At 43.5% G+C, this 12,880-nt stretch overlaps 1 protein-coding gene across 3 annotated transcripts in view; it reads left to right on the forward strand.

Annotated features, from left to right (window-relative positions):
- The window catches only part of MARS1 (methionyl-tRNA synthetase 1), a 312,431-nt gene that overhangs the window by 52,610 nt on the left and 246,941 nt on the right, over positions 1-12,880 (forward strand). Inside the window, exons 15-20 of one of the 3 annotated variants that reach the window (XM_082244785.1) lie at positions 42-255; positions 2,988-3,119; positions 3,216-3,320; positions 6,363-6,546; positions 6,967-7,038; positions 12,652-12,678. In XM_082244785.1, the coding sequence (XP_082100911.1) occupies positions 42-255; positions 2,988-3,119; positions 3,216-3,320; positions 6,363-6,546; positions 6,967-7,038; positions 12,652-12,678 (734 nt within the window). Of the gene's footprint in view, positions 1-41; positions 256-2,987; positions 3,120-3,215; positions 3,321-6,362; positions 6,572-6,966; positions 7,039-12,651; positions 12,679-12,880 lie in introns of all 3 variants that reach the window. The other 2 variants (XM_082244786.1, XM_082244787.1) reach the window with 2 other exon arrangements.

The raw sequence follows: 12,880 nt of genomic DNA on the forward strand, positions 1-12,880 counted from the left end.
GAAAGTACATCATGTTCCTAAACTCTGACTTTTCATTACAGAATATCTAAACTATGAGGATGGTAAATTTTCCAAGAGTCGAGGCGTGGGTGTGTTTGGTGACATGGCTCAGGACACTGGTATCCCAGCTGACATCTGGAGATTCTATCTGTTGTATGTGAGGCCTGAGGGACAAGACAGTGCATTCAGCTGGGGTGATCTGATGCTAAAGAATAACTCAGAGTTGCTGAACAACCTGGGCAATTTTGTGAACAGGTACACAACCAGATAAATACCAAGGAAACATTAGCATATCGTCTTATGTGTTGGATAGGTAACCTTGTTTAAATGCAGTTTGTCAAGATGGTTTCCTGTTTGATTCATTGAAGCTGCTGTGCATATTATGATGTAAAAGGCAATATAAAATATTTTCAGCACGCCAAAATGAGGTCATGACGTAATGGCTTCTAAGATCATCTCTTGGTGGTTAAAAATACCTGATGTATGTAGAGATCATAGTCGGCATTCAGTATGTGACAATGGGGTCCATTCACTAAGCGTTAAATAACTGCTAATAAAATGCAGTAAAATACCACATGCGGTAACAATTGTGCAAGTGCTCAATTCACTAAAAATTTTGAGTTAAATGCTGAATGCGGTATTTGTTCGATTTAGCAGTAATTACCACATTATTTAATGCAATAATTTACCGCATTGAGCTGGTGGCTAAGGAGCAAACCGGAGTTGTCAAAAAACATCCTGGGGGTCGGGGGACCCCCCAGGCTGTTTTTTTTACAATGCTGGTTGGTCGCTAAAGAGTGGGCTGGGAAGCTGGCCGCTGCTTCTTTAATAACCGAAGACTCCTCAGTTGTCAGCGGTTTCCCCGCTGACAGCTGAATGTTAGAAAAAGCAGACAATTTAAAAATGTTGGGGAAAAAAAACAGCGTGGGGTTCCCCCCAAAATCCATACCAGACCCTTATGGTGACAAGGGCCTCCTCCCCACAACCATGGCCGGTGGTTGTGGGGGTCTGCTGGTAGGGGGCTAGTCAGAATCTGGAATCCCCCTTTAAGATGATCCCAACACTCCCCCCCCCCCCCCACTCATCATATCATGTGTACCCATTAACCAAAAAAGTGTCAAAAAGTAAGTAAAACCCAGAGACAGTTTTTGACAAATCCTTTAATAAAAAAAAAATGTATTAAAGTGTCCTCCGATGTACATCTGTCCTCAATCACGACCTTGCCGCACTGCCGAAACCCCCCCCCCCCCCCCCCCAAAAAAAGCTCCGCTCCCGAGGCTGGCTAGCCACCAAATGCCTCTTTCGCCATTAGACAGTTCTTAAATAGGTAGGGGCGGGGCTATTTGTTGACGTCACCTGGTGGCACTGCTCCCTCGTGACGAAACAGACCAGTGCATGCTGGGTCAGTGACATCAGAAGGGGCGGCCACCAGGTGACATTACTAGGTGGCCCCGCCCTTACCTATATAAGAACTGTCAAATGGCGAAGGAGGCAATTGGTGGCCAGCAGTCCTCGGGAGCGGATTATTTTTTTTCTAGGTTCCGGCTATGTGCGGGCGTCGTGATTGACGATGGATTTACATCGGGGGACACTGTTTTTTTATTTTATTTTTTGATAAATAATTTTTATTTTGCTTGAATGGGTATGGGTACCCTTTACGTATTCACATGGGGGGGTGGGATCTGGAGGCCCGAAGGACCTGGTATGGACTAGGGGGGGAACCCCACTTTTTTTTTTTTTTTCAAAATGTTTAAGTTGTCGGCCTTTTATTAATCAACTGTTAGCAGGGAAGCCTGATAACAGTTGATTGTAACCCCCAGGCTGTTTTTTTTGACAAATGCCTCATATGATACTGGCAGCAAACCCTTGCTGGTAATTTACACATGCAATCGTGTTCCCTTATAGCAGATTAAACCGCACAGTGCTTGCGCTATCTAATCTGCCCCACTTTTAAGGCTATAAAAAAAATCTGATCCTGCCTTGTTTCTGCTCCCCCCCCCCCCCCCCCCCTGGTGTGCTGACCATGATAATCATGGCTGCTGAGCCCTAAATACTGCGGTCAGTTTACATGCCTCCGTCATCCCCAGCTCTCCTCTGTCCCCCTCCCTCCCTGCCTGTCAGCTCCTGTGTGTGAGCCGTCTCTGACCAACCCCCCCCCCCCCCCCCCTCCTGCCGCTATTAGTGGTAATATAAACTGTAAAACAATGTCACTGCCAGCCCCTCTTTTTTTATGCAGCCATATTGCACAGTGTAAGTGTTTGTTGAAAGCGAAGCCTGTACATTTTTCAGATATCTTTATCCTCGTCGCGTGACACCTGGCTGCTCTCCTCCCCCCATCTACAGGCTACAGTGGGAGGTGCTAAGCAGCCAGCACAGCAGTCAACGTGACCTCCCCGGCTGAGGTTGGAGATCTCTGGTACTCCCACTGTAGCACGTAGATGGAGTTGGAGAGTGGCCCGGAGCCATGTGACTGGCCTGAAGAGTTCTAAAAAAAGGTATTTTACAGGTTTTGTTTTCAGCAAACACTTGCATTATGGCTGCATAAAAGAGGGGCTGGCAGTGACACTTTTTTAAAGGTTACCAACACTTTTTATGAGCTTTATATACAATTTTTACTGTCAGTTTTTTTTTTTGTTTTTTGTTTTTTTTATGTGTGAATTGGACTTAATTTACTGCACGTTCTCACTGCAGCTGGAGTTATTACACCTTGATGTAACAAAACAAAAAAAAGTGTATTCTTTTGAAGCTCTTGATATTCTAACGTCGGAGGACACAAGGGAGATTAAAACCGAGGAGCCAGAAGTACATCCTTCCACCCCTGTGTCTATCCAACATCTTGAGTAAATACTCCAAAAGTTCTGTTTCCCAATGTGCAAATTAGAGCAGCAGTCATCTGTTGTGAACTGCATCCATATTACACTTCAGAGAAGTGCCTGGGACACTTGTGGTTATATTCGAATATATGAATGTGTGTAATTCTCTTTCAGGGCAGGCATGTTTGTGCAGAAGTTCTTCAATGGCCAAGTTCCAGAGATTGAGTTACTTCCAGAAGACAAGAGGCTTTTGGCTCAGGTCACAGCAGAACTACAACAATACAACCAGCTGCTGGAAAAAGTTCGGTAAGAGTCCGCTGACCAGGCATACTGCAGACCCTACATTTTATATTGAGAAAAGAAAAATGGCAGTCCGATTAACATTCTTGCTAACTTCTGCAGGATCCGTGATGCCCTCAGGTGTATTTTGAACATTTCTCGTCATGGAAACCAGTATATACAAGTCAATGAGCCATGGAAATGTATCAAAGGGACACCGCAAGAACAGTAAGTGTTGCTTTATTTGTCTTATTTAGAATAATGGAGCAGTTTTATTAACTATAATATTCACTTTTGATGAAAAAACAAGAATGCTTACATCAACTAGATCTTCAAAACATTATTTGTGATCCCCAAAAACCTTTGTGTAGTATGCTGCAGGTTGGCTCTGCCATATGATAGCTGGCTCTGATTGCATCCATGACCAAGAGCATCAGTTACCTTCTGAAATGAGACCTCAGAGTTGGGCCCCTTTCACACAGGGCAGATTCCGTTCCAATCCGTAGGAAATCTGTGAGCTGATTCCCTGTGGATGACACATCTGTGTCCACTTAGATTCTGCAGAGCCCACTCTGCTCTATGGGAGGATGGAAGTAAACGGAATCCGCTGACTGTTTACACTCGGCTACCTCCAATCTTTCTATCATTTTTCTACGTGGGCCTGGCCGGACCCGGAGGTAGATGGGTGTAAACGAACATAAATCCATATACATCTACTTTTCCATAGGGATGCATGGGACCTTCTGTTTAGAAGATTAGAAGAACTGAGAAGTGGACCTAATAAGAATGCTCGTCTGAAAAAGGCCTAAATGACAAGATTCAACTTTTTTACAAATGTATATGTGCAGGATCTGTGCTACACAAGTGTGGTCATTTTACATGTTAACCACTTAAGCCCCGGAGGATTTGGCTGCTCAAAGACCAGGCCCTATTTTGCGATTCGGCACTGGGTGACTGTAACTGACAATTGCGTGGTCGTGCGATGCTGTACCCAAATGAAATTGACATCCTTTGTTTCCCACAAATAGAGATTTCTTTTGGTGGTATTTGCAATTTTTACTTTTTGCGCTATAAACAAAAAAAGAGCGACAATTTTGAAAAAATAACAATATTTTTCACATTTTTTTTTATATGAAATTCTCCAAAAAAAATGTAAAAATCAAAATTTAACATTTTAGGCCAATGTGTTTTCTGCTACATATTTTTGTTAAAAAAAAAATCGCAATAAGCGTATTTTGATTGGTTTGCGCAAAAGTTATTGCGTTTACTAACTACGGGAAAGATTTGTCATTTTTATGGTTTGTGTTTTTTTTTTTTTTTTTAACTAGTAATGGCGGTGATCTGCGTTTTTTTGCGGAACTGCGACATTGTGGCGGACAGATCGGAGCCCTGACTGACATTTTTGACACTTTTGGCCGTACCAGTGACATTACTAAAGTAATCAGTGCTATAAATATGCACTGTTAACTGTAAAAATGACACTGGCAGGGAAGGGGTTAACTTTATTGGTGATCAGTGGGTTAAATGTATCCCTAGGAGCGTGATTCTAACTGGGGGGGGGGGGGGGGGTGAGGCTTGTGATGTAACCACAGAGACATACGATCCTACATAGCAGGATTGTATAGTCTCTGTACTTGCATCAGGGAGAATGACAGACGGCTTTGTTTACATCAGCCGTCTGCCTTTCTCCCTCGCCTGCACGAGATCTCGAGTGACCGGCGTACATCGGAGCCGCCGGTCACACGCGTGGGGATGTCAGGGAACGAGCGGGAGCGCGCCTCCGACGTCGCACGCTTGCCCCCTACAGTCGCGTGGGTGAGTAACGTACCAGTACGTCACTTTTCCCAGGAGGGGCTGACTGCCGCAGTATATAGTCGTGCGGCGGTCGGCAAGTGGTTAAATAATATGTAAATCAGTTCATATTCCTGATGTTTCTGCTGTACTATGTACAGACAGTCCCTGGGTTACAAACAAGATAGGTTCTGTAAATTTGTTCTTAGGTTGAATTTGTATGCAAGTCATAACAGGTACATTTTTTAAGTGCAACCCCAGCCAAAACAATAATGCTTAAAGGAGTTGTAAGGGAGGAAGTTTTTTTATCTTAATGCATTCTATGCTTTAAGATAAAAAGCCTTCTGTGTGCAGCAGCCCCTCTAACACTTACCTGAGGTCCCTCTGTCCAGCGATGTCCACGAGTGTCTCAGCCGTCTGAGATTCTCCCTCCTGATTGACTGAGACACAGCAGCGGTGCCATTGGCTGCTGCTACTGTCAATCAAAGTCAGCTAGCCAGTCAGTGGAGAGAAGGGGGGCAGGGCCAGGTCAGGGCTCCGTGTCTGAATGGACATAGGGAACTATGACTCGGCACGGGAACCCCCATAGCAAGCTGCTTGCTGTGGGGGCACTGAACAGGAGGGAGGGGCCAGGAGCACAGAAGAGGGACCCGTGAAGAGGAGGATCCGGGCTGCTCTGTGCAAAACCAACTGCACAGAGCAGACAAGAATACGATGTTTGTTTTTTATTTTTTATAGGAAAGAAAAAAAACAGACGTTACTGTAGTAACTTTTTTTTAAGTTTTTTTTTTTTGGGGGGATAGCATAGGGAAGGGTGAACACCCCTGTAATGGTTTCTTTGCTGTCTGAGCCCCTGTTCAGAAGATTTCACCTCCCTTTCTGTCCATGTGACAATTGGATTTTAAAAATGTTGGGTTTTTGTGGAAACAAGGATTGGTTATGAAGCTGAAATGGAGACACCTTTTTCCCATGATAACTCTTACAGGAGTGACTTTCCCTTCCTAGGGGTTGATTTCTTTTCCTTTCACTTCCTGTTGTCTCCCTCCATTTGTAAGTATGAGTCATATGTTAGTCAGATGTTTTTAACTCAGTGACTGCCTGTCCCTCTGCTTTCCTATTAAAAACTGACCACACTAAGCAGGAGAACATACCATTGTCAGTACTCTAGCTGTTCTGGAAACTCAGCCTGCTCTTTAATGTTTAGACTTGTCCTAACACACACCCCCTACACAGCCATTCACTGGGAAGATCAGTTTTCTCCTCCCCCACCTCTTATGCAGCTGAGAACAGAGGGAATGTGATCACTTATAATGGGTGAAAAAGGCATTTTATTATTTTTTTATATCTATACACAAATGGTTTGCCTTTTAAAATTATATTTTAAACTGAATAGGTTGTTTCACAAGGTAAAATGCCCAAAAATCTGCATGTAATCTATTACTGCATTTCCTTTGATACGGATGCTTCTTTCTATTGCAGGAAACGTGCAGGAACAGTAACAGGTTTGGCTGTAAACATGGCTGCTTTGCTTTCAATTATGCTGCAACCATACATGCCAACAATCAGCTCTGTCATCCGTGAGCAGTTACTTATGCCAGAGGAAGCCAACGTATTGACCAATGATTTTCCATGCCTCCTACAAAATGGACACCGCATCGGAAATGTGAGTGCGCACCATATTGAGCCGTGTGTTACCTACATCAGTGGTCCTCAACCCTGGCCCTCAGGGCACACTAACAGGCCAGGTTTGCAAGATAACTGAAATACATCCCAGGTGATATAATTTGCTGCTCAGTGATTGCAGTATTCTAGTCTGCATCTCCCCAAGGTAATACTTAAAATCTGGCCTGTTAGTGGGCCCTGAGGACCGGAGTTGAGGACCACTGACCTACAACATATATAGTAATCTGTTAACAACAACAAAAAAAAACTGAATCCTAACTTTAGATAATACTGGCCAAAAACTGGGTAATGACTTGTTACAGCTTTTGTTGGCCAGAGTCTATGTTGGGTCTTTCACCATTGCAGAATGCCAGAAATAGGCCACGGCTGGTTTAATTAGTAATTTTGTAATTTCTTACAGGTGAGCCCACTGTTCCAAAAGCTAGAAAATGACCAGATTGAGTCCTTGAGAAAACGCTTTGGGGGTGGTCAGGTAAGCTTTGTAGCTTCATGAATATTAAGAAAAAAAAAGTTTTTTTTCTCCTAATTTTAAGCAGTTTTTATTTTGTATCTGGCTTGGAGAATTTGCCATCTGTAAAAGACTGAATCCCCACTCTTGAATTGTTAGTGTATCTTTCCCTTTTGAAATAGCTTGAATTTTGATATACTTGTATTCTCTCCCTTTTAGGGCAGACATGTCAGGCCAAAAAGCTGTTCTGTCTCCTGCCTGACCGCAGTACTCAGAACAGACACTGTCAAAAACTGTTAATTTACCATAGTCCTGAAAGAAAACTAGGTTTTAGTTCTCGGCTGCTGGGAGAGAGTAATACACTTAGATTGTCAGTCATTGGTCACGATTGCTGCATTTGTTTTCTTCTTTTCAGGCTAAAAACATTTTTTAGCAAGTACAGAAAATCCAGTGCTGCTGTTTTCACTTCCTGTAAGCTGGGCTGGATTGAAATCCTAAAAAATCTAACCCCCCCACACCCACCCATATGTAATGGAGGTAAACCGAGGAGGATCAGTGTCTTTCAAATCAGGAGAGCAGCCTAGGTTCACAACGTTGCTTTTCTATAGAAAGAAGAGTGAGTGAGTGTTGCCACACTAGGACATGAAGTGTGGTATTGGCAAGATCACCAGGTTAAAATAAAGTGTGTGAGAGGGAGCAGCCTAATTCGAAAAGGTTACAGTGTATCCAAACTGAAAAGCTACAAAAAATGATAAATGGGCATCACCAGGTGCCTTCGGGTACTGTTGGCTTGTTTAACCGTTTTAGCCGAAAGATGGCTACAGCACAGGCTTCCAGTGTCAGGAGGGTGTCAGCAGACGTCCTCCCGTGAACGGGCTGCTTGTACGCCCAGTGCGGCGCGCTCTTTAATTGTCAAGTTCTTCGGACTCGACTAATCACAGAACAGGGAAAAGGGCCAAACACAGCGGCCCTTTACCATGTGATTAGCTGTCAGTCAATGACAGCTGTTCAGACAAGTAAACAGAAGCCAGATATTGTTAGGTTGGTGGGACTTTAGGTCAATCCTAGGAGATGCGGGCATACTTCATTCAGATTGAGCTTAGGACCTCCTGGAGCTTTCCCTAAAAGCAACTTTTAACAAAGCTTAGGAGTGCCTGCTCCTACAGGAGTGCTCCAAATGAATAAAACGTCCTGCAGATTTTGTTGCATCTCCATATATAGTATATACTGTCCTTTTAGATGTAGTGATTGTAAACAATCACCTTGTAAAACAACCTATTCAGTTTAAAATAGAAATGAAATGCAAAACATTCTTGTATAATTTGTTTTGCTTTTTTTTAATATCTTTTTTCCCCATTTTTATAAGTGATCACCTTCCCTCTGTTCTCAGCTGCATACAAGCTGGGGGGAGTAGAAGCAGCAGCACGCTGATCTTCCCAGTGAATGGATGTACAGCTGGGGGCAATTCGGGACAAGTCTGATCATTGGAGGAGTGCAGGCTGAGTTCCCAGCATAGCTAGAATACTGACCATGGTGTGCTCTTCTGCTTAGTGTGGTCAGTTTTTAATAGGGAAAGCAGAGGGACTGGCAGGAACACCAGGGATTTCACATAAAGCAATACAAAGAGAATAGGATACTTTCTCATAAAAGCACATGGTACAGCAAGCACACATCAGGAATATGAAATGTTGGAGTTGGACTGTGGCCATTGGGAGTAGGTCCTTAAGCAAGGTCCATAAGGATATGGATTAGCAGGTTTGGGTGTAGGAACTTGATTGACTGGCCTGCAGAGTCCTGACCTTAACCCAATAGAACACCTTTGCGATGAATTAGAGCGAAGACTGTAAGCCAGTCCTTCTCTCCAACATCAGTGACTGACCTCACAAATGCGCTTCTGGAAGAATGGTCAAACATTCTCATAGACACACTCCTAAACCTTGTGGACAGCCTTCCCAGAAGAGTTGAAGCTGTTATAGCTGCAAAGGGTGGGCCAACTCAATATTGAACCCTATAGACTAAGACTGGGATACCATTAAAGTTCATGTGTGTAAAGGCAGTCCCAATACTTTGGTAATAATGTGTGTGTGTATATGTATGTATGTATGTGTGTGTGTGTGTATATATATATATATGTGTATATATATATATATATATATAATAAAAAAAATCTCTATCTCACAAATGTTAGTACACCCCTCACAATTTTTGTAAATATTTTATTCTATCTCTTCATGTGACAACACTGAAGAAATGACACTTTGCTACAATGTAAAGTAATGAGTGTACAGCTTGTATAACAGTGTAAATTTGCTGTCCCCTCAAAATTACTCAACACACAGCCATTAATGTCTAAACCACTGGCAACAAAAGTGAGTACACCCCTAAGTTAAAATGTCCTAATTGGGCCCAATTAGCCATTTTCCCTCCCCGTTGTAATGTAACTCGTTAGTGTTACAAGGTCTCAGGTGTGAATGGGGAGCAGGTGTGTTAAATTTGGTGTTATCACTCTCTCATACTGGTCCCTGAAAGTTCAACATGGTACCTCATGGCAAAGAACTCTGAGGATCTGGAAAAAAAAAAGAATTGTTGCTCTACATAAAGACGGCCTAGGCTATAATAAGATTGCCAAGACCCTGAAACTGAGCTTCAGCACGGTGGCCACGATCATACATCGGTTTACAGGACCGGTTCCACTCAGAACAGGCCTGACCATGGTCGACCAAAGAAGTTGAGTGCACGTGCTCAGTGTCTTTGGGAAATAGACGTATGAGTGCTGCTAGCATTTCTGCAGAGGTTGAAGGGGTTGGGGGGTCAGCCTGTCAGTGCTTAGACCATACACTGCATCAAATTTGTCTGTATGGCTGTCGTCCCAGAAGGAAGCCTCTTCTAAAGATGATGCATAAGAAAGCCCGCCAACAGTTTGCTGAAGACAAGCAGACTAAGGACATGGATTACTGGAACCATGTCCTGTGGTCTGATGAGACCAAGATAAACCTATTTAGTTTAGATGGTGTCAAGCGTATGTGACAGCAACCAGGTGAGGAGTACAAAGACAAGTGTGTCTTGCCTACAGTCAAGCATGGTGGTGGGAGTTTCATGGTCTGGGGTAGCATGAGTGCTGCCGTCACTGGAGAGCTAGAGTTTCTTGAGGGAACCATGAATGCCAACATGTACTGGTACATACTGAAGCATGATCCCCTCCCTTCGGAGATTAGGCGGCAGGGCAGTATTCCAACATAATGACCCCAAACACACCTCGAGGGTGACCACTGCCTTGCTAAAGAAGCTGAGGATAAAGGTGATGGACTGTCTCCAGACCTAAACCCTAATGAGCATCTGTGGGGCATCCTCAAACGGAAGGCGGTGGAGCGCAAGGTCTCTAAATTTCACCAGCTCTGTGATGTCATCATGGAGGAATGGAAGAGGACTCCAGTGGCAACCTATGACGCTCTGGTGAGCTCCATGCCCAAGAGTTTTTTAAGGCAGTGCTGGAAAATAATGGTGGCCACACAAAATATTGACACTTTAGACATTTTAACTTAGGGGTGTACTCACTTTTGTTGCCAGCGGTTTCGACGTTGATGGCTGTGTTAAGTTATTTTGAGGGGACAGCAAATTTACACGGTTATACAAGCTGTAATCTGACTACTTTATATTTTAGCAATGTGTCATTTTCTTAGTGTTGTCACATGAAAAGATATAGTAAAATATTTACAAAAATGTGAGGAGTGTACTCCCCTTTGTGAAATAGATTGTATATGTGTTTGTGTACGCATACATACGTGTGTGTGTGTGTGTGTGTGTGTGTGTGTGTGTGTGTGTGTGTGTATACATACATACATACATACATACTTATGTGTGTGTATGTATATATACACTGCTTAAAAAAATTAAAGGAACACTTTGAAAACACATCAGATCTCAATGAGGAAAAATATCATGCTGGATATCTATACTGATATCGACTGGGTAATGTATTAGGAACTAAAGGATTTGATGAAAATGATCAACCTACAGAGGGCTGAATTTAAAGAAACCCCGTAAATCAAAGTGAAAAATTATGCAGCAGGCTAGTCCATTTTGCTAAAATTTAATTGCAGCAACTCAGAATGGTACTCGGTAGTTTGTATGGCCCCCACGTGCTAATATGCATGCCTGACCACGTCGGGGCATGCTCCTAATGAGATGACGGATGGTGTATTGAGGGATTTCCTCCCAGATCTGGACCAGGACATCACTGAGCTCCTGAACAGACCTGAGGTGCAACCTGGTGGTGTCGGATTGTCCGAAACATTAATGTCCCAAAGGCGTTCCATTGGGTTTAGGTCAGGCGAGCTTGGGGGCCATTCAATGGTATCAATTCCTTCATCTTCCAGGAAATGGCTGCATACTCTTGCCACATAAGGCTGAACATTGTCGTACACCAGGAGGAACCTAGGACCACTGCACCAGCGTAGGGTCTGACAATCGGTCCAAGGATTGTATCTCGATACCTAATGGCAGTCAGGGTGCCATTGTCTAGCCTGTAGAGGTCTGTGCGTTCCTCCATAGATATGCCTCCCCAGACCATCACTCACCATCCACCAAATCTGTCATGGTGAACGATGTTACAGGCAGCATAATATTCTCCAAGGCTTCTCCAGACCCTTTCATGTCTGTCACATGCTCAGAGTGAACCTGCTCTCATCTGTGAAAAGCACAGGGCACCAGTGGCAGACCTGCTAATTCTGGTGTTCAGTTGAGCTCCGCAGTGCCGGGCAGTGAGCACAGGGCCTGCTAGAAGACGTCAGGCCACCCTCATGAAGTCTGTTTCTGATTGTTTGGTCAGAGACATTCACATTGGTGCCCTGCAGGAGATCATTTTGTAGGGCTCTGGCAATGTTCATGCTGTTCCTCCTCGCACAATGGAGCAGATACCAGTCCTGTTGATAGGTTAAGGACCTTCTATGGCCCTGTCCAGCTCTCCTAGAGTACATGCCTGTCTCCTGGAATATCTTCCATGCTTATGAGACTGCTGGGAGAGACAGCAAACCTTCTGGCAATGGCAGTATTAATGTGCCATCCTGGAGGAGTTGGACAGCCTGTGCAACCTCTATGCAGTGATGGCGAACCTTGGCACCCCAGATGTTTTGGAACTACATTTCCCATGATGCTCATGCACTCTTCAGTGTAGTTGAGCATCATGGGAAATGTAGTTCCAAAACATCTGGGGTGCCAAGGTTCACCATCACGGCTCTATAGGGTCTAGGTATCGCCTCATGCTACCAGAAGTGACACTGATCCTCGCCTAATGCAAAACTGGTGAAAAATCGCCAGAAAAGATGTTCATGTCCTCCACCTGCAAAACCATTCCTGTTTTTGGAGGTTGTATCATCGTTGCCCATCTAGTGCACCTGTTAATGTCATCAACACCAAAGCAGCTGAAACTGATTGACAACCCCCTCTGCTACTTAAATCGATCAGATAAATATCCCAGGTATATATATATATATATATATATATTATAATCTTGTAGTTACCAGTTCTAAATGTTTCTATAACCTAGGAAATCTTCACCTCCCTTGAGTTCAGGTGAGATGTTCTTTTCTTTTCTATATTACTAATATTTCTTTTCACTTCATTTTCTTCTTCCATCAGCTGGATGCTGACAGTAAAGAGCCACAGGTATTTCTGTATGCTCTGCTAAAAATTGCATGCCAACTTATTTTTCATTTATCGATTTCTTTAATACAACTTTAGCTTGTTATAATGTAGCTTTGTCCACGTAAGCTTTTATTGACTGTGCCCGAGTCTGCTTTTTTGGCTTTAGGAGCATGATCATGGTTTAATAGGTACAAAATCCTATATGTGGGCCGTATTACTTTCT

The sequence above is a fragment of the Pelophylax lessonae genome (assembly GCF_965119305.1).
Source record: "Pelophylax lessonae genome assembly, chromosome: 2".
In the NCBI taxonomy this organism is placed as follows: domain Eukaryota; kingdom Metazoa; phylum Chordata; class Amphibia; order Anura; family Ranidae; genus Pelophylax; species Pelophylax lessonae.